Source organism: Pristiophorus japonicus, chromosome 1 (assembly GCF_044704955.1).
Source record: "Pristiophorus japonicus isolate sPriJap1 chromosome 1, sPriJap1.hap1, whole genome shotgun sequence".
NCBI classification, from domain to species: Eukaryota; Metazoa; Chordata; class Chondrichthyes; family Pristiophoridae; genus Pristiophorus; species Pristiophorus japonicus.
The window spans coordinates 422318592-422341105 of record NC_091977.1 but is presented as its reverse complement, the minus strand read 5'-3'; the positions used below and the strand labels follow the sequence as shown (position 1 = coordinate 422341105).

Genomic DNA, 22514 nt, shown 5'->3' with positions numbered 1-22514 from the left:
ATTCTTCAAATCCATTAGCAGGATAGGCGTACCAATGTCAGTGTTCTCTCTCAGACCAACATCCCCAGCATTGAAGCATTGACCACGCTCGATCAGCTCCGATGGGCAAGCCACATAGTCCGCATGCCTGATACAAGGCTCCTGAAACAGGCACTCTACTCCAAGCTCTGGCACGGCAAGCAAGCCCCAGGAAGGCAGAGAAAATGCTTCAAGGACACCCTCAAAGCCTCCCTGAAAAAATGTAACATCCCCACCAACTCTTGGGAATCCCTGGCCCATGACCACTCAAAGTGAAGAAACATTCGGGAAGGCGTCAAACACTTTGAGTCTATTTGTCGGGAGCACGTGGTAGTCCAGTACAAACAGCGGAAGGAGCGTCTGACAAACCAAACACCCCACCCACCTGTCCTTTCAACCACCACCTGCCCCACCTGTGAGAGAGTCTGTAGATTTCGCAATGGTCTTATTAGCCACCTTAGAACTCACATTAGTGTGGAAGCAAGTCATCCTCGACTCTGAGGGACTGCCTAAGAAGATCAGTGAGGACAAGATCTGGCTTGGCTGTGGAGCATATAGCTTACCAACACTCACTGTCTAGGTTCAGATGTGGAGAATAGTCACTTGAGCAAAGTTAAGAAGGCTTGGTAGTTCCTGTATGAGTTTGTACCTTCATAAGAGATGGGGGAGAAAAAAATAAACCAAGTTGTCCAATTAATGATGCCCCTTTACACTACAATGATAAAATAATTTGCAAATACTTTCCCGTTCTGTCCTTAACTGTCTAAAGCTAAGCCAGCTTTTGAGATTATTATGCTCATATTTAGCTTGTTACAATCACTGTATCCCTGAATTATAAAGACTGTATATAATTAATGCCATAAAAACATTTGGTTATCAACTTTATTTGCTACCATAAAAAAAAACTGTATAGTATACAACACATGTTTCTGTCTCCTTGTAAGAAATAGCAATTACATGAAGAGCCATCAATGTACAACCTACACAAACATAAAAAATGTACACTTCATCAGGGCTGAGAAATGAAAGTTTTACAATAAAGTCTAGCATTATTAATGCAATTTGACACAACAAACAATTCAGTGCACGTTACAAAACACATCAAGTATGAACCAGTTGGAAACAATAAATATTAATGTACTACACAGAGATACCTGAGCAAAAACATTGAACAGCACATTTAAATTAGCTTCAAGCAATTACAAATAATAGTTATGAATGAGTACACAAAAGTGTAGACAATTACAAAATAATTATATTTTATATATAAAACTGAACTTAAAAACTTTTTTAAAAAGCAGTGCTTTGCTTTAAGTTTCAGTATATTACCACAGTATTATATTTATAAAACTGTAATTACTTTCATGTGTGGTAGCAATTAATTATTTGATTCTCACCATATTCAGCAGATACGGTAAGGCAGCAGTAACAATCTAATAGTAGATATTTGAGCTCTTTGCGTTTTAAACAGGGCTCTGTGCCATTGTATATTTTTTTGAGGGGAAACTTTTCAAAACTACAGACATATCTCTTCAGGAGCCAACTCTTCCAAATATTAAGGTCATAGAAAAATGTTGTGCCATATATGCATATCGTACTGTAATAAGAATTAATGTACACATCATCACTGCATTTACAGACTTGCCTTGAAGTTCTGAAGGAATCGGGTCCATTTGTACTTTTTGTGGGTTGCTTTATTTTAACAATCATGAATGATGTGACTAAGTTGACAAGATCTAATAGTGGTTACTTGCACCTCAGCACAAATACCAGAACAGAAAACAAGCAGAAACGAGCAGGAAGTGGGATTGAATTAATTTGCATCATGAGGATAGTGCTGTTGATAAATTGCTTTCAAAGTGGAATTGGTCTTCTTCGAAGTTTTGTAGCAATAAAATATATAAGACTAATTATAGGTCTAAAACTCTAAAGGATAAATTGTCTTGCAAAACAAATAAACAAAAAGTGTTAATCAGTGATGTGATGGTGTCACGACACCAGTGATCAGCTCTGCTGTTAGTGTGGGCAAATGGAAACCACATTGTTATGTGACACGTTGAAACAGGTTTCATTTCTTCTGCACTAAGAGTCGCGTTTCAGCAACTACATTTGTGAGGGACTGCCTATGATGATGACTGTAGCAATCCAAGGAGAAAACAGTTCCTTCTCTTTTTACAATTCATTCTACATGGTATAAAGTTTAAAATAATCAGATTCAAACCATGTATTTTTAATTCAAATTTGCTCAATTCAAATTATTTGTTAATTGAAATTGTGCAAAAACATTTTTCCATTGAAAATCAATTGGTTAATTCTAATTTGAAATTCTACCCAAATTGGTCTTGACCAGTGAAATCCACTGCTTAATTCAAATTCAACTGGGTTCAAGCAGTCCAGAGCAACTCAGTTTCCTGCATTATCAGACCTCGCCTTGCTGGAAAAGGCAAATGAATTTGCCCAAGATACTGTTTCTGCACTGTGGATCAACCACTATCACAATCATCATACAATCCACACACGGGGAGGAAGGGAGCAAGTGATGTTCCCACAGAAAACGTCAACAAATGGGTGTGCGATAAAAATTCCTGACATTTTATCTTGTTGTAACCTCAGCAACATTTTTAATGCTAATGAAGCAGACCATTTTTATAAGCAGCTCCCAAGCATGAGCTTTCATCAATGAAAGATGCTCAGGTAGCAAAAAGCCGAGCATCAAATTACTGTAACGGTTTGTGCTCGCATGACGTGAAGAGGGGTAAAAAAGAAAGCTGCTCATGATTGGAAATTCCACGCCCCCCACCCCTGCCCCCCACCATGTTTAAATGGTGCTGTTATTCTCGTATAACCTACAGCAACAATAATAAGGCATGGATGACTGAGAAGTGGCTGCACCACTTTCACTGAGGCATGACATCACAGGACAGAAAAGTCACCTTGATAGTTGACAACTTAAATGACCTGTATCTAAAAGCAGAATCCAATGTCAACTACTTTTGGCACTGTAAGTTAGCAGCTGCATCTGACACAGTTGAAGATCCCACACATGCACCCATCGTTCACTCAGAAGCAGCAAAGCTCTTTGAGCTTATGAGTTCTCTGCTGTGACTGCTGGCAGATTTGAGGTTTGATAAAGGAGTCCAGGTGTTTAGATTGCTGACTGATAAGGAAACTGCTGATTCTGTGTGGGAGGATGCTGCTATTACTGGTAAAGGTGGGAAAGGGGCCCAAGTGAGTGGATCAATAAGCAGACCCAGATGTAGATGTACCAGCTTCCACAACACCTTCTGTGCAATTGGTGAGGAAATGGCTGACAGACACCTAAGGCAAATGTCCTGATTGAATGTTTCTCTGTGCTAAAGACTTTGTGGATAAATGTGCAAGCCACAATCACAGAGTATTTTGGAAAATGACTGAACTTTGTATAATGCAGCTTGTACAGTACTCAGGTTTTCATCATATGCATTTCAATAGTTATGTTTAAATGGCTAAAAGCGGCCATTTACGCTGTTTCACCAGGGTTTCTGCTAATCTGCTGCTGAAACTATAGCAGGAGATCATAAGAACTCCAGCTAAATTCAGGGACCTGATACACTGTTTCATTAAAATTGCTTAATTTGATTTATTGGATAATCTGTTGGATAGAAGTTGGTTATGGCCCATATTCGGGTGCATAACTAACAGTGCACACACAAAACGTACCCCAAATGGGAGGCCTGAGGATCATCTAAAATTGGGCCGAATGCCTCATTTCATTAATGTAAATGAGCTGCTGATAGCTGTCGCGCTTCGAGAGGCAGCTTGCCCATTTTATCAAGATCAATTTTAGGACACTTTTCTCGTTGACAACAGCCCTGAAATAATTCCCGAGGGGATAGGGAAGGACAAAGGTAGACAAGAAGATCGCAGGCCGGCAGCTGCCGTTGGGAATGCTGTGGAGCTGGGTCCTTTTTTCCCCTGTTTTCTGCCCAGAAAATGAGCAGAAAGTGGACCAATTTCTACCACTGTTATCTTTTTCTTTTAGCAAAAGCATCTTTGAATTAGAAGTAGACTCTACTTAGAACAAATTTTAAAGGGACCCCATGCTATGAAAATCTGAAAAAAAAATGACCTTTTTGGTGGCGGCCATTTGCGAGATCTAATTCATGTTGGGCCTGCTTAACTCAGGGCAGCCCAATTTTGGCAGAGAGCTCCTAAATCAGATGTTAGGCAACTCAGTGACATATGCATGGGACCTAACCCCTGTTTTTGGTGCTCACTCACGATTTCTGCAAAGCCACCTTTACCAATATGGTTGCACCGTAACATGGGTGCTAAATATTGCCCCCGAAATGGGACCTTTTTTTTAACTTGTTTTCTGCCTGGAAAATGAGCGCAAAGTGGACCAATATCTACCACCATATCTTTTTCTTTTAGCAAAAAGCATCTTTGAATTAGAAGTAGACTGTACTGAGAACTAATTTTAAAGGGACCCCATGTTATGAAAAGCTGGTCGCCAAATGTTTTATGTTCCGAACAGATAAAGATGAGTCATGCCATTTTCGGCACACATAAATGGTGCAGTTGTGTACTTTGTATCATTATGTTGTATGATAATAAACAAATGAAAAAATATTTGATAAACACTATTTTATGAAGATGGTTCAATAACAGTTCCTAAAAGCAAGTATTACAGTAACAACAAAGAGTCATCATGAAATTACTTGAGCAGCGCATTATTAATCTCAAAGGGCAAAACAGCCGCAACATTACTTAACCAAAAGCAATTCTGACAGTGTGTCCACACTATAGCTCATATTTTCCTCTGTGTATAAAATATAAATATAACTCTAAGGGTGGAGCAAGAGTAATAGAAAGCAATGAGTTACTGCTACTTTGAATCTTGCCTCCATGATAAAATGAATGTGACAGATCAGGATTGTCATCCTTTTAAATAATGTCACTGGCACATTTTCTGAAGGCAGGCCGTTTTACATATTTTGGGTAGGCTCTGAGTGGGAATTATGCCTACATGGGAAAGGCGTCCTGCACCCCATTGGGGGGGAAAGTGGCTGCGATGAGTTTTGGACCGCAGCAACAGTGGAGTGAGACCTGCAGCCTGTGAGATAGGAAAAGGAAGCCTGACATTTTTGGGCACAACTTTTGTATTTTGTGCATTTTGCAGCGAAACAAACTGTGTTTTGTAATTGGGACATGAAATCACCTTAGTCACTTAATCAAGTAGTTGCCCTCCAGCAGTTAGGCTCACACTGCCATTCACTGTGTTAAAGTTCGTTGGGGATCATTGCTATCTGAGGTGTTTCCTGCAGCCACTGTGGAGTGACATACAGTAGCCCAGAACTGTTGATAATATTACATGACTTCCTGTGCTTCTTCATGTACACCACTATTGCAAGCCACTTCTCCTTTTGCAAATAAAGTGCTAATTCCATTGGTTTTAATGGACCCAAATCAAAATGCCAGGTGCACGCCTTTTTGTTTCAGATTACTGTGTGCAAACCAAATTTGTTATGGAAAGGAAAGAAAATTGGCCATTTAAACTGCATATTTAAAAATGCTCCATTCAGACATGTCAGTAAACTAAATTGTTTTTTAAAGATTATAAATAATCATTTCAAGTTGATTAAAACTTTTGAAAAACGATAAGGCCAGGACATGGACATTCTGCTTAACAGCATTTTTGAGAAATAAAAGGAACTTTTTGGTTTGGTGGGGTTTGTCCTCAAACTTCCATCAGACACAAAAGAGTAAATGTCCTCCTTCGCTGCACCTGCAGAATGCTTAGTTCTCAGGTGCAGTGGAGAGGAAGCGGGAATAGAGACCCATTACACCAGATCTCCTCCACCATCACAATGCTGCCCTGGGATTTCTGGGGGTTCCCTCAGTGGGTGGCACTGGTAGTAGGGCTTTCACCAAGACGCTACACAGACTGTGGAGGGTCTGTGAGAGTCCCATGAACATCCCGAAGTTGGAGCCTGGCTAAAGGTAACGTTATCTTCTTACTTCTTTATTTATAGGTAGATCTTAAGGTCCATAGGCCATCTAAACCTTGAAGCCAATGGCCAGGAGCACACCTGATATAGATGCTGACCTCTCAGACTTGCAACAGTGCTCCTGTTTCCAGCCCCTGTTCCCAGCTCAACACTACCAATGGGTAAGCCTGCAATGGAAGAGCCATGCAAATAGTCTGGACTGGAAAATTTGGCTGAACTGTGCCTGTACACGATGCATTTCTGTGGAATGAGAGGACAATTGGCAGCATACCACAAATTGGATCAAGTCAAGGTCAAGCAATGGGACGGTCAGGGATCAAGTCCAGAAGAAGTTTCACAATTTGAAAAGCGGCACTTAGATATGGCAAGAATATCACCCTATCTTATTATGATGTGCAGCAAGGTGCTCTCCAGTAACTTGCTAGCAGGGAATTGCGGGTGGCCCATGAACGGGGTGAAAGCGCTCTCAATTCTCCCCCGTTTCCTCTCCCTTAGTCAGAGCCCCACATGCTGCCTCAGATCCCGATGGCTGAGTCTGCCCCTGCACAGTTGCAGGAGGAGCAGTCTTTGGAGGGGCCCTCACAGGCTCCAAAACATAGAGGATGTCTGCCAAAAATGTCTAAGCAGTCACAGCAGGGGGGCGAGCAGGGGGAGCAGTGAAAAAGAAGCCAGAGGGGCTGCACCTCAGAAAAGAAAAATGACACAATCATAGATGCACAAAGTTATGCATGTGATTGATTGCTAAATGTTAGTTTTAAGTTTCAATTCTATTTATGAAGCGCATAAATGTATTTCCTGCCTTGTCCATTTGCGCCTGCTACCTAGGAAATGGCCTTGTCACTTGGAGTAAATGATGAGACATTACTTAAGCTCATGCAATGGGCATGTGTATGTTAGGAATGGCCACGTTCGCAGTCTCCCTCCTGCCACCCTGCCACCTCCCCCTCCCGATTGTCTCTCTTCCCACCTCCCCAAGCCCAGATCACCGACTTTCCCTCCAAGGATCCCCGGTTGCGGCCTCCTGCCGCTGGTTTTCCCACCCGGCATTTGGCCAGTCTGTCAATTTGGCCAGTTGATGGACGGGAAACGAAAGAAAAAAACGATAATGAGGTCCTGCCATTAAATTTGGAAGCACCTCCATGTCCCCAATGCATTCCCCAGCACTTTATGCCCTCCCCCACACCCTCTCCGCCGCCCCCTACTTATCAGGGCCATAGTGCCAGTTCCACATCATTCTCTAGACAGCAAGAACAGAACTTTTCTCATTGATATTTGGATGCTGGTTAAATTTTTTTAAAGAGTTACAAAGTTCACTACGCAGCAGCTGCAGTTAGATGGAAGGTGACTATGACACGAAGCAATGTAAGTCTAACTATTGGAGGGCAACAACTTGACTAAGTGACTACGAGGGAAATTTTAACCTAATCTGCCTGTCATAAAACTGAGCTTACACCCCACTGAGCTTACACCCCACCCATTTTACTCTCCATAGAAGCCAATGAAAAGTAGTATTGGGCGAGGTGCAAAACTGGCATTCCACCCGATCCCGTGGGTTTCCCACCTGGTGAGTTAAGTTAAAATTATTCTGGTACTAAATATAGTTTGCTTTGATGCAAAGGTGAAATTGGTTTATATTGCTGCAAACTGTGAGCTATAACTACTATAATTGTATGTGTCTTACGTGTGTGTGTTATATTAAAGACTATTGCTTAGGGTCGAAGTAAATACTTTTCAGACAACCCTAAAATGGAGTGAATTCTTTGAGTAACAAAGCTACCACTGCTTGATATTGAATTAAGGAAGGTTTACATATCTCCTGTTGGGTTCTTTGAGGAACGTATTTAAAGGTAGGTTGATCATCATTTTGCTTGTATTGTTTACATAGGTGCTGATAGCTGAGCTAAGCGATGTTATGACTGCCCTGGAACAAAAAATTATCATTAATGGTGGCACTTTATTATTAAGTTCATTTTAATATGCAACTGGCATTTTTCCATCAAGGGCACAAAAGATTTAAAGGAACATTTCTTGCCCAGTCAGGAGGGTATGAAATGTAGCTAAGTGTCTCAAGATGGCACAGAAGTTAAAAAGTTCCCCTTCTCGAAGGCAGTAATGGCATTTCCAGTGATAACCTTTTCATAGTAGATTTTCAAGAAAAAACTCTGCACCAGCTTTAAATGTTTGTGTTTGGGGAGGGGGATGAAGTACTAAAAATAACACAGATAGATGACATGCCATGAATTTAGATTAGTGGTACAGACCATAGTGCTGATAATATTTAATGATAAATTCATATTTTTTTATTGCAATAATAGCTGACTTGGTATTGCCATTGAAACCATTGATTCTTGATACTATTTCTGGAACATTTTCAGAACTTTGATCCCACTTCTGAGTTGTCATGAATAAATAACCCTAAACGAATCCTATCAAAGGTTCTACCCCACTGATAAAATGGAATGATTTTGATTAGAACCAAGTGTTGCTGATAATGTGATCGCCTTTAAAAGATACCATAAGAGCTAGGAGTTAAATTAAAAAGTAGGACCGCAAAGGTAGTAATCTCAGGGTTGCTACCAGTGCCACGTGCTAGTCAGAGTCGAAATAGCAGGATAGTTAAGATAGTTGTGGAATGGTGCAAGAGTGAGGGATTCAAATTCCTGGGACATTGGAACCGGTTCTGGAGGAGGTGGGAACCAGTACAAACTGGACAGTCTGCACCTGGACAGGACTGGAACCAATGTCCTAGGGGGAGCGTTTGCTAGTGCAGTTGGGGAGGGTTTAAACTAATATGGCAGGGGGATGGGAATCTCTGCAGGGAGACAGAGGGAAGTAAAATGGGGGAAGAATCAAAAGATAGAAAGGAGATAAGGAAAAGTGCAGGGCAGAGAAATCAAAGGCAAAAATCAAAAAAGGTCGCATTGCAACATAATTTTAAAAGGACAAAGAGTCCTGAAGGCTCTGTGTTTCAATGCGAGAAGCATTCGTAATAAGGTGGATGAATTAACTGCGCAGATAGCTGTTAACGGATATGATGTAATTTGGATTACAGAGACATGGCTCCAGGGTGACCATGGCTGGAACGCAACATCCAGGGGTATTCAATATTCAGGAAGGATTGACAGAAAGGAAAAGGAGGTGGGGTAGCATTGCTGGTTAAAGAGGAGATTAACACAATAGTAAGGAAGGATATTAGCTTGGATGATGTGGAATCTGTATGGGTACAGTTACCAAAGGGCAGAAAACACTGGTGGGAGTTGTGTACAGACCACCAAACAGTAGTAGTGAGGTTGGGGATGGCATCAAAAAGGAAATTAGGGATGCATGCAATAAAGGTACAGTAGTTATCATGGGCGACTTTAATCTACATATAGATTGGGTTAACCAAACTGGTAACAACACAGTGGAGGAGGATTTTCTGGAGTGTATAAGGGATGGTTTTCTAGACCAATATGTCGAAGAACCAACTCGAGAGCTGGCCATCCTAGACCGGGTGTTGTGTAATGAGAGAGGATTAATTAGCAATATTGTTGTTCGAGGCCCCTTGGGGAAGAGTGACCATAATATGGTAGAATTCTTCACTAAGATGGAGAGTGACACAGTTGATTCAGAGACTAGGGTCCTGAACTTAAAGAAAAGTAACTTCGATGGTATGAGGTGTGAATTGGCGAGGATAGACTGGTGAATGATACTTAAAGGGTTGATGGTGGATAGGCAATGGCAGACATTTAAGGATCACATGGATGAACTTCAACAATTGTACATCCTTGTCTGGTGTAAAAATAAAATGGGGAAGGTGGCTCAACTGTGGCTAAAAAGGGAAATTAGGGATAGTGTTAATCCAAGGAAGAGGCATATAAATTGGCCAGAAAAAGCAGCAAACCTGAGGACTGGGAGAAATTTAGAATTCAGCAGAGGAGGACAAAGGGTTTAATTAGGAGGGGGAAAATAGAGTAAGAGAGTAAGCTTGCAGGGAACATAAAAACACTGCAAAAGCTTCTATAGATATGTGAAGAGAAAAAGATTAGAGAAGACAAACATAGGTCCCTTGCACTCAGAATCAGGTGAATTTATAATGGGGAACAAAGAAATGGCAAACCAATTGAGCAAATACTTTGGTTCTGTCTTCACTAAGGAAGACGCAAATAATCTTCCGGAAATACTAGGGGACCGAGGGTCTTGCGAGAAGCAGGAACTGAAGGAAATCCTTATTAGTCAGGAAATGGTGTTAGGGAAATCTATGGGATTGAAGACCAATATATCCCCAGAGCCTGATAGTCTGCATCCCAGAGTACTTAAGGAAATGGCCCTAGAAATAGCGGATGCATTGGTGGTCATTTTCCAACATTCTATAGACTCTGGATCAGTTCCTATGGATTGGAGGGTAGCTAATGTAACCGCACTTTTTAAAAAAGGAGGAAGAGAGAAAACAGGAAATTATAGACCGGTTAGCCTGACATCGGTAGTGGGGAAAATGTTGGAATCAATTATTAAAGATGTAATAGCAGCTCATTTGGAAAGCAGTGACAGGATCAGTCCAAGTCAGCATGGATTTATGAAAGGGAAATCATGCTTGACAAATCTTCTAGAGTTTTTTAAGGAAGTAACTAGTAGAGTGGACAAGGGAGAACCAGTGGATGTGGTGTATTTGGACTTTCAAAAGGCTTTTGACAAGGTCCCACGCAAGAGATTCGTGTGCAAAATTAAAGCACATGGTATTGGGGGTAATGTATTGATGTGGATAGAGAACTGGTTGGCAGTCAGGAAGCAAAGAGTAGGAATAAATGGGTCCTTTTCAGAATGGCAGGCAGTGACGATGGGGTACTGCAAGGTTCAGTGCTGGGACCCCAGCTATTTACAATATTCGTTAATGATTTAGACAAAGGAATTGAATGTAATATCTCCAGGTTTGCAGATGACACTATGCTGGGTGGCAATGTGAGCTGTGAAGAGGATGCTGAAAGGCTGCAAGTTGACTTGGACAGGTTAGGTGAATGGGCAAATACATGGCAGATGCAGTACAATGTAGATAAATGTGAGGTTATCCACTTTGGTGGCAAAAACAGGAAGGCAGAATATTATCTGAATGGTGTCAGATTAGGAAAAGAGGAGGTGTAATGAGACCTGGGTGTCATGATACATCAGTCACTGAAAGTTGGCATGCAGGTACAGCAGGCGGTGAAGAAGGCAAATGGCATGTTGGCCTTCATAGCAAGAGCCTTGGTGAGGCTATACTTTGAATATTGTGTACAGTTTTGGTCTCCTAATCTGAGGAAGGACATTCTTGCTATTGAGGCAGTGCAGCGAAGGTTCACCAGACTGATTCCTGGGATGGCAGGACTGACAGATGAAGAAAGACTGGATCGACTAGGCTTATATTCACTGGAATTTAGAAGAATGAGAGGGAATCTCATTGAATCACTTAAAATTCTGACCGGATTGGACAGGTTAGATGCAGGAAGAATGTTCCCGATGTTGGGGAAGTCCAGAACCAGGGGTCACAGTCTAAGGATAGGGGCAAGCCATTTAGGACCTAGATGAGGAGAAACTTCTTCACTCAGAGAATTGTGAACCTGTGGAATGCTCTACCACAGAAGGTTGTTGAGGCCAGTTTGTTCGATATATTCAAAAGGGAGTTAGATGTGCCCCTTACAGCTAAAGGGATCAAGGGGTATGGAGAGAAAGCAGGCTCGAAGGGCCAAATGGCCTACTCCTGCACCTATGTTCTATGTTTCTATGTTTCTATCATGGCCAGATTTACTTAACTTAAGGCATGACATCCATGTAACATTCACATTGTATACAAAGTAATACAGATCCAAATGAAGCAACCCATAGAAAGTACATATAAGACGATGGTCCTGGTATCCAGTGCAAAAACAATCAGGTCAGAGGAGTAGCCCTTTAATTAATATATTTAAGAAAAAAATTGCACAAAACATATTCTAACCCCATAGAACAAACATTATACCAGCACCACTAAGTTTTAAAAAGTGTGTTTTTACAAACTGTGTTCCAGCAACTGAAATAAATATGCAAAATTAACAGGCAAACATTACCAGTCACTTTTAGCCATCAGCTGCTGTCCCAAACACAAATACATGTACACACTTAGACTCGTTCAAGCACACGCAGGCGCAAGAACACATGCATGCATGTGTGTGCATGTGGTACATGTGGGCATGCACCACAAATGCCCATTCACACACAAAGGCAGTTTTTAGCTAATTCATGATGTAATATAGTGTACAAGTAATTTGACATTTTACAGTTTAAAAAAATCAATAAAAACATTTTCATACAAGCAATTTGTTGATATTTCTCTAGTCCTTTGTTTCTCTGTTACTGTACAGTAGTCCCTGATATACAGACTGTATCTGTCATGAACTGTTGCTAGGATGCGTATTTTTGTAAAACAGATGTACCGCATTTAAGTTTCCACTAGAGGACAGTGTTTCACATGACACTTTCGTTTTGCATGATCCGTTTATAATTGATTGCTTTGTTGGTCGTACAAAATGCAATATAAAAAGTAAAGAATATATATATCTAGCAAAACACAGTAATAAGAAAATAAATGCATCAGAACACAAATGAACAGAACTAAAAAAATCCTTTTTTTGAAATTCACAGAAGACATAAATAATGTTTTGTTATTTGTCATTCAAGCCCAAAGAGAAATGTCACTTATAAAAAAAATGTTTTTGTTTTAAAATCTATACAAGCAAAATAATTTTATAAACCTCTCCCAGAAAACCATTTCTTTAAATAGAATAACGTTCACATAATTAAAATAACTAAAACGTCTTAAGTTAAAAACAATAAATAATAAATTTATAAAAATAACCTAATCACACACTTTTTACATCAAATTATAAAAAAGAAAAAAGCTGGTGCAAAAGGAAAGAATCTTAAGTAAGTGCAGTGTTCTGGATGCTGTCATCCCTTCCAATTTGTTTTTAAAGAGTCAGTGTCCCATCATAGACCTACATGGGCCAGATATGAAAACTATTAAAAATCAGCACTACACAACATTCTCCTTTACTTATCGCACATGATGCACACAGTTGAAGATATTTTAAACATGTTCGCCCTGAAATCATGCAGTTGGATCCTAACGAATGAACACCTAATCTGTTTGTCTGTAATTCCTCCCTCTGCTATTTTAGCAGAGGTGTGAAATCCATTTATTTTAGATTGTAGAGGCAGAAACCCTCATCACATTTAAGAAGTGTTAGATGTGCACTTGAAGTGTCATAACCTGTAGGGTTACAGACCTGGAGCTGGAAAGTGAGATTCGGCTGGAAAGCCTCTTGTTGGCCGGCGCGGACACGATGGGCCGAAATGGTCTCCTTCTGTGCCGTAAACTTCTATGATTCTATGATTCTATGACGAGCATTTTAGGTGAACATGTTAAGTCTTCATATGCTATCACTGCATAATTTCAAGGCCGCTTTTTTGTGAGTAACAAGATAGTTATACTACAGAAATTAGCCTCTAATTTGTTTTCTGTGACATCATCTCAGAGCATTGACAAACAGCAATGTTTTATGATGCTTCAATGTATATATATTATCTAGCTTTTGTTTATGATACCTTTGTGTTGCAGCCCATAAAGAAGGGATACTGTTTCGTCTTGCGATGTGGCTCTTGTAAATATGGTTTTTGCATTTCCTAAGACATGCGACTAACACATGTGCGACAAACACTTGAAGCTGAAGTGTACGGCCTATGAATAAAAAAATGTCATTAGCATTTACAGAAGCGGCACCAGGAAACTGACGCGGACAAGTTTCACACCTGGATACCCTTTACTGCTTGTTTTATGCTTTCCAGAAGGGCCTTGCTTTCGGGTGTGTAATTCCTCTCCAAACTGCTGTACATGTCAGTCAGAGTGTTCACATACAAATCAAAATTCTGTTCGCTGATTGGCTCCTAAGTGAAAAATTCACATTTAATTTAATTAATATACAATTCATGATTAAAGGCATCGTGCTAAAATAAAAAAAAAGATTTCTTTAAAATTAAAAAGTAGCATTTGAATTGACATAAAAGTGTGGTGCATTTCAGAAGCAATTTGATTGCTGCTTACTCATATGAGGATGTACAATCTAACCTGGGGTTATGAGTCTAAAAGAAGATTACTCATTGCTGCAGCCACAAGTTTTGCAGCTCATTGAGCAAAAATAAAGCATTCTTCTCAGAAATAGCTGCCATTTGTAAGTGCTTTTCGTTCTTTATTTTTCTTAATTTCTGGTGCATCTCTCCAGTAAACAGCAGAATTAATCCTCACAGTGGGTGCTAACCATAGGGATTTTTCTTTTGACTGATCCAGGTTCTTTGTCAACCTGTTTTTGAGTTACAAAGATGCTGAAGAAAAGATAGTTACGATCACTAATTACACCAGGACAGATGCACTGTTCCATTTACTGCAGGGCCTCCATTGACAGCACACCAGCATCAGGATGTTGCTGGAGATGAGTGTCATATGCTTATACCACAGATTATCAAACTGGATTTCCTGGATCCTCAAAGGTCCACAGTGGGACACCAGCGGGTCTGTGAGGTCACCAGATTTCTGCAGTTGCTGTATTGTTAGTGTGTTATTTCTGTTGCAATATGCGAATAAAACACATTGGTCTGAATTTCTGCAGATAGGATTGGCAGAATCCCTCCCCCAGCACCCCGAGAAATGGCAAATGTTTATGCCATTTCTTTGAGGATTTGCCAATTTCATGCCAAAGTTATGGCGTGAAATCAGGAGACCTCCAATAGAAATTCAGGGCCATTTTCTGTAATGATAGTGCTATTTTCCTTTGATTAGCTAACATTAATGGGAATTTTCTCGGCACTGCCCCGTCCTGCTGCCATAACTTCACTGGAAATTACGTTGGCAGAGCAGAAGCAGCTCTGAGGAAGTTGCCAACCATTATCTTTTGAAAGTTAGCACAGGGGGATCCCAGGACTGTGTTAATATTTGCAGGGGACCCTCTGGTTTATAATTACAGATAAATAGATATTGAGATTGTGACCCTCAACAGATTTTAAAGAGTAACCCTGAGTTATATTGATTGAGAGCCACTCTTCTACTAAGAACATAAGAACATTGGGCTCAATTTTCCCAAGCCCATTTTCTGGTGTATTGCCAGAGTTATGCCCATTTTCCTAGGCCAGAAATGCACCGGAAATATTTTGCCAAAGTTTCCCCGATCTATAATTCGAATTTGGTGCCGCGCAGCGTGTCCAGTCACCTCGGAGGGTGGAGCCTGCTGTCTGCGCCAAAAAAATGATGCTGCACCTTCTGCGCATGCGCAACAAAAAAAGTGACGTTTTTGACGTCGTTACAATGGACGCGCATGCGCAGTACAGCTCCGAGTTGGCAATCGGTCATTTTAAAGAGCCAGTTGTGTGTGAAAAGGAGTGCTGTGTGAGAGCATTGGAAAAATCACAGCTGCAGCAATACAAGATGCAACGCGGTGCAAGGACCAAGAATTTCTTACAGGATGAAGTGGAGGCACTAGTTACTGTGATTGAGAACAAATGCCAAGAGCTGCACACCAGCAGAGGTCACATAAAAGTTCCACCAAGGAAATGAAGAAACGCTGGAACCAAGTTGCAGAAGATTTCTGCGCAATGGTGATCACCATGAGATCTGGAGGTCAGTGTAAAAAGAAGTGGCAGGACCTTGGTCAAGTAGTTAGTGTAAGTAATATTTTCAGTTATTCAATGCAATTGCAATTGTAAATGGGGCCAGCTGTATATGTCCCAACCCAGCAGAAAGACACCCTCTCTAAAGTTTTCATCTTTGCAGAGGAATGTGGCACACAACAAATGAGAAAGAACCCGAACAGAAGCAGGCCCAGCAAATCTGCAGCCACTGACACCCTTGGAAGAGAGGATCACTGCTTTGATGGGTTCTGCCTGGAGAAAAGCAACCACCACTGCACAAGCTGGCCCACACTCAAGGGAGAGGATAAGTCCTACAAATTTCACAGTCTGGCTTTGCTAAATGTTAAGTATTATGCGGGCTAGCTATGCTTCGGTTCCTGGGGATGTCTCCGTCAGCAACGCCTAGGTTGATGCAATGTGCTATCATTCATCGTGATCCTTCAAATTAGCCTGCTGCCTGTGCTGTGTGAGCCTACTCATGCCATCCTGCCCCCTCCTTTGCTGCAAACCATTTGTCTATGTTCTGTTATAATTTTCAGAACTTGAGGCTGACCCTGATGATGTAGAAGAAAATTCAGATGAGGATCAGCCTGAACAGGATAACATCTTCGAATCCAACCCTCCAGACCAAGATCATGGGGGTGAGGGTGAGGGGGAGGGGATGGAGCTGGATGAAGCCCCCGCTGTTTTACTGAATTTGGGGGAGGTGCCACTCATTACGGTGACAGCCCCTTCCCTGACTAGTGGTTTGAGTGCTGGTGGGACATTCCATGGTTTCCGAATGTCCGAGGCTGCAGGTCCCAATGGCGTGTTACAGCAGGGCACACCCAGGGCCCCACTGTCCCACTGCGGAGCCCAGTGGTGTGGTGCGAGCCACACCTGTGGGGAGGAGGGGAAGGAGAGCTGGACAGCGCTCGCCTGAGGTGCAGGATCTAACAGATGTGATTCAGAAGATGGCAATGAGTGGGGAGAGCAATAACCTTACTTGATCACTCCTGAACACCATCAGTGGGGTTTGTGATGAAGTAGCGGGACTGTCGGGAGAAGTAACAGCAATCTCACGAGAAATGGGAACAATGTCAGTGACCATGAGGGAGGGAATGTTCCAGCTAGGTGATACGCTGTCAGTGAACATCAGGGAGGGAATGTCAGAGATGGTGCAAACACTATCACTGAACATGAAGGAGGGAATGTCACAGGTAGTTGAGACAGTTTTGCTCAACATGAGGGAGGGAATGTTGTAGGTCGTTGAGACACTGTCAGGGCTCATGAGGGACGGCATGTTGGAGTTCGCTGCTACAATAAGGGAACACGCCCAGACCTCGCTCCCATTGACTGAATCAACTGCCATTCCCACTTCAATCCCCACATCAACCTCTGAAGAGCCCCAAGCCGGGCCCTCCACATTGCCGCTTGGGCCCTCCACATTGTCGTCTGCCGCGCCCACCCCCCTCCAACAGGTGCACACTACCCGAAATCTTAGAAAGAATAAGCTTGGTACCAACCCCAGAAACACTACGCCACCCCCTGCAGGCAGGGGTGATGGAGTCACCAAGAACAAGTGCGGCAGGCGGTCCTAGAATAAGGTGGAAGAGAGATGGGTGCAGCCATTCTTTGCTGCTGTTGCTGTTGCTGTTGTTGTTGTTGCTGTTGTTATTGTTATTATTGTTACTGTTGTAACTATTGCTCGCAAATTAAAAGGTTTTTGTAAGTTATGTAGATTTATAAGTTTAAAAGTTAGTAAGTGATCTTAAAGTTTTTAAGTGATCATAACTGAAAACTTTAAAGTTTGATACAAGAATAATTTTATTAAAGTTAAGTTAAGTACAAAGAACTGTTTGTTAAACTTTTCAATAAAATATATTTTGCATGAAATATGAATCATTTCCATTATTTGTTCCATTATTAACACAACTGTTGAAGTAACCAAGAATAATTTCCATCATTTGTTCCATTAACACAACACAACACTACAGAACAGGTCCAAACAGTAAACATGGTCCATGTGGAATAGTTGTCGCTGAGCCTTCAGGCAGCAAAGCGTTCACGGATGAACTGCTGGCGCAAGGCTTGAGCAATCGTTAAAGGGGCATGACGGCCCGCCATCCTCCACCATCATGCTCCGGGTTCAGGTAGTTGCATGGCTTCCTTGTCCCCGTCTCCATCCTCCAGCTCATCATCTGCATCTTCCTCATCATTATCATCAGCCACTCTCATCGCAGATGGGTCTTCTATCAGCTGCTGCTGCCTCATGATGGCTAAGTTATGCAGCATGCAGCACACAACAGTGAACTGACCGACAATCTCAGGGGAGTACAGCAAGTAGCCTCTGGAATGGTCCAGGCATCGGAAACGCTGTTTCAAGATGCCAATGGTACTCTCTATTACGCTGTGCATCGCAATGTGCAACATGTTGTATTGACGGTCTGTTTCCATCTGGGTTACGCGTAGGGGCATCATGAGCCAGGTGGCGAGGCCGTACCCTTTGTCTCCCAGTAGCCAGTTCTGCCCTTCTGGCTGCTGATGCAAATGTCTGATATTACACTCTCGTGTAGCATGAACGCATCATAGGTGCTCCCAGGGTATCTTGCATCGACTGACATGATATGATGCATGTCGTCACACACGAGCTGTACATTAATGGAGGGAAGCCTTTTCTGTTCCTGTGCATCTTGGAATCCTCCAAAGGTGCTCGCAAGGCGATGTGGGTACAATTAATGCAGCCCTGTACTTTTGGGAAGCTAGAAATCCTGGAGAAGCCCACAGCCCTGTCACACTTTGCCTGGGCAGTCATGGGAAACTTTATCTAATCATTCCTCCGGGTATATGGTGCAGCTGTCACCTGCCGAATGCAGTCAAGCGTTGCATGTTGAAAAATGGCACACACATCCCTAGTCGTAGCTTGAAACGATTAGGAGGCATAGAATGAAAGTGCAGCTGTAACCTTCACTTCAACTGACAAAACAGTCCTCCTGATGTTTCTATGATGCCGGTCTGCTTTCACCAACTCACAGATCTCAGTTACAACTTCTTTGTGGAAATGCAGCCTTCTGACAGTTTACATCGCTCAGGTGCAGTTATGAATGCCTTATGATATACCCGACGTGGGGAAGGCCTCCTCCCCAGCACCCTACGGGCTCTGATATTCCTCATGCGATGACATTGAATCAATTGTCTCCTATGTAGCACCCTCATGCAGAAGGCTCACACAATGTATGCATTGTCAGTATTGCCCCCATAGTTCAATTTTACCTTTGCAAGAAGCTCAAAACGGCAGGAGGGCAGGTAGGACAGGTTCTTTGTTCTCTCTCACCAAGGTCTGTATGGATGGAGCACACCGAGGTCTGGTGACTTCTCCTCCCACCCCCCGCCCCCACCAACTCATTGCAGTCTTGTGACTTCTCCCCTTCTCCCATCGCCCCCCCACCCCCCAACTCATTGCAGTCTTGTGACTTTTCCTTCCCCCGCCCACCCGCATCTCCCCCAAACACATTGCAGTCTTCAGAAACCTTCCGAACGGAACCTTCCTCTCTGGGCTCAGTGTGCATATGCCTTCCGATCGGCACTTCCCTCTCTCTATCCTCCCCTCCTCCCCCAATCTCATTGCAGCCTTCAGAAGCCTTCCAATCAGGACCTTGCTCCCCGGGCTCAGTGCAGAAGGCTTCCACTCGGTCGGCAGTGGCCAGACACGCCGACAAGAGGAAATGCTTTGGCCAAACTGCAAAACATTATGAAAACCGGCGAAGACATGAGGCCCCCTATGACGTAACAAAAAGCTCACCTAGAAAAATCGTAACTAACTCAGTTACACTGGCGTAGATCGCAGGGTCAAACTTTGAAAAACTAAATGAGCCAAAAAAATGGCGCAAATGACCTGGGAAAATTGAGCCCATAAGAATTAAGAGCAGGAGTAGCCCATTCAGCCCCTCGAGCCTGCTCCACCATTCAATAAGATCATGGCTGATCTTCTGCTCAACTCCACTTTACTGCACTATCCCCATATCCTTTGATTTCCTTAATATTCAAAAATCTATCGATCTCTGTCTTGAATAATTTTAATGAACAGCTTACCAACAAAGTATGAAGATTTCCATGCATTTTAGTTGTAAAAAGATCATAAACTTGTTCTTTATCAATGCATTTACGATTTTGCCACACCTAGTCCACAAAATAAATCTTCCCCCTATATTACCTTCCATCTAATATTAACATGGACATTATTATAGTGTTACTGGGGCTTCAGGATGGCACTGGTTAAATGGAAACCCACAACGTTGCTGCATAAATCATGTCTGCCAAATTTATTGGAGTTTTTTGAGGATGTAATTAGTAGGGTTGATGAAGGGGAACCAGTGGATGTTGTATATTTGAATTTCCAAAACACATTCGACATGGTGCCAAATAAAAGGTTGCTATGCAAGATATGCAAGATTAGGGGTAATATAGTATCATGGACACAGGATTGGTTAATGGACAGAAAACAGAGAGTAGGGATAAATGGGTCATTTTCAGGTTGGCAGGTTGTAACTAGTGGGGTGCCGCAACGATCAGTGCTTGGGACTCAGCTATTTACAATCTATATTAATGACTTGGAGTGTAATGTATCCAAGTTTACTGATGATACAGGGCTAGGTGGGAAAGTCAGCTGTGAGGAGAACAAAAGGACCCTGCAAAAAGACATAGACTAGTTAAATGAGTGGCAGATAAGATGGATTAAATATGGGGAAACGTGAGGTTATTCTCTTTGGCGTGAAGAATAGAAAAACAGAATATTTTTTAAAAACTGAAAAGCTATTAAATGATGGTGTTCAGAGAGAAATAGGTGTCCTTGTACATGAAACACAGAAAATTAGCATGCAGGTACAATAAGCAATTAGGAAATCAAATAGCATGTTGACATTTATGGCAAGGGGATTGGAGTACAAGAGTAAGGGGGTTGAAATTGCCCTGCTCCCTGATTGGGGGCGATAACCTGCTTAGGCGGTTTACTTCCTGCGCCCTGTGTGGATGTCTCGCCCCGGCTGCTGAATTGGCCATATGGCCTACTCCTACTCCTAATTTTTATGTTCTTATGGTGTCAAATTTTGTTTGATATCGCTTCTGTGAAGCGCCTTGGAACATTTTACTATGTTAAATGCGCTATATAAATGCAAGTTGTTAGAAACATAGAAACATAGGGCCCAAGTTTCCATATGATTTGCGCCTGATTTTTAGGAGCAACTGGTGGAGAACGGACTATCTTAGAAATCGCAATTCTCCACATTTTTTTTTCTGCAGTTCAAGTCAGGTAGAACAGTTCTACTTTAGAACAGAATTTTTTCTTCAAAAGTGGGCGTGTCCGGCCACTGACGCCTGATTTCAAAGTTTCCACAGTGAAAACATACTCCAAACTAAAGTAGAATGGAGCAAGTGAAGATTTTTGTAGAACTGAAAAAACCTGTTATACACATTAAAAAATCAGGCGCAGGTTACAAATTAGGCATCCAGAACGAGGTGGGGGGGAGGGGGGGGGGAGGGGGGGGGGGAGGGAACTCATTAAATTCTACAATCAATCCTTATTTATACTTCTACAAATATTATACAAATAAATCCAACCTGAATAAACATTTATAAGCAAAGAAAAGATTAAATAAACCATCTTCCTACCTGTGTGAAAGTGCTTCAGCCATCGTTCGAAGGAAACCACCGTTTGTTGCCGCGCAGGGGAGGGAGGGGAAGGAGACAGCGGCTTGTTGCCGTGGAGGGGGGGGAGGGAGGGGAAGGAGACAGCGGCTTGTTGCCGCGCAGGGGAGGGAGGGGAAGGAGACAGCGGCTTGTTGTCGCGCAGGGGAGGGAGGGGAAGGAGATAGCGGCTTGTTGCCACGGAGGGGAGGGAGGGGAAGGAGACAGTGAGAAGGGTAGCCTCAGTGCTGATGTGCTGATGGCAATGTGGTTTTATTAAAACATTTTCAAAAATTAAACAGCTACAAAGAACTACAAAAATGGCCGAGTGCCAATGGTTTTTTCATACTGAGCATGCGCGAACGCTCCAACGCGCACGCGCAGCGTTGCCGGCAGGAAAAAAACTAATTTAAATAGTACCCGCCCCCTCCCACTTACAAAATCGGCGCGAGTGTAGGCTCCGCCCCCCTGGGCGCCGCGCCAAACAGACAAGGAGCTGCAAAGCGCTCGAGAATAGTGCGTTTTTTTTCTGGCGATGTTTTAGGCCCAAAAAATGGGCGCCCAGCTCGGAGGGGCGCCCGTTTTTTATCCTGTGGAAACTTGGGCCCATAGAAACTAGGTGCAGGAGCAGGCCATTCAGCCCTTCGAGCCTGCACCGCCATTCAATAAGATCATGACTGATCATTCAACCTCAGTACCCCTTTCCTGCTTTCTCTCCATACCCTTTGATCCTTTGGGCATAAGGGCCATATTTAACTCCCTTTTGAACTGGCTTCAACAACTTTCTGCGGCCGAGAATTCCACAGGTTAACCATTCTCTGAATGAAGAAGTTTCTCCTCATCTCGGCCCTAAATGGCTTACCCTTTATTCTTAGACTGTGACCCCTGGTTCTGGAACTCCCCAACAACGGGAACATTCTATCTGCCTCTAACCTGTCCAATCCCGTCAGAGTTTTATATGTTTCTATGAGATCCCCGCTCAGTCTTCTAAACTCCAGTGGATACAAGCCCAGTTGATCCAGTCTCTCCTCATATGTCAGTCCTGCCATCCCGGGAATCAATCTGGTGAATCTTCGCTGTACTCCCTCAATAGCAAGAATGTTCTTCCTCAGATTAGGGGACCAAAACTGAACACAATATTCCAGGTGTGACCTCACCAAGGCTCTGTACAACTGC

General features: G+C 42.5%; 1 protein-coding gene across 1 annotated transcript in view; it reads right to left on the bottom strand.

Annotated features, from left to right (window-relative positions):
- Positions 1 to 13802: 13802 nt before the first annotated feature.
- The window catches only part of st18 (ST18 C2H2C-type zinc finger transcription factor), a 262573-nt gene continuing 253861 nt past the window's right edge, over positions 13803 to 22514 (bottom strand). The window contains 1 exon segment of the mRNA XM_070875837.1: positions 13803 to 13943. Within this exon segment, the coding sequence (XP_070731938.1) occupies positions 13803 to 13943 (141 nt within the window).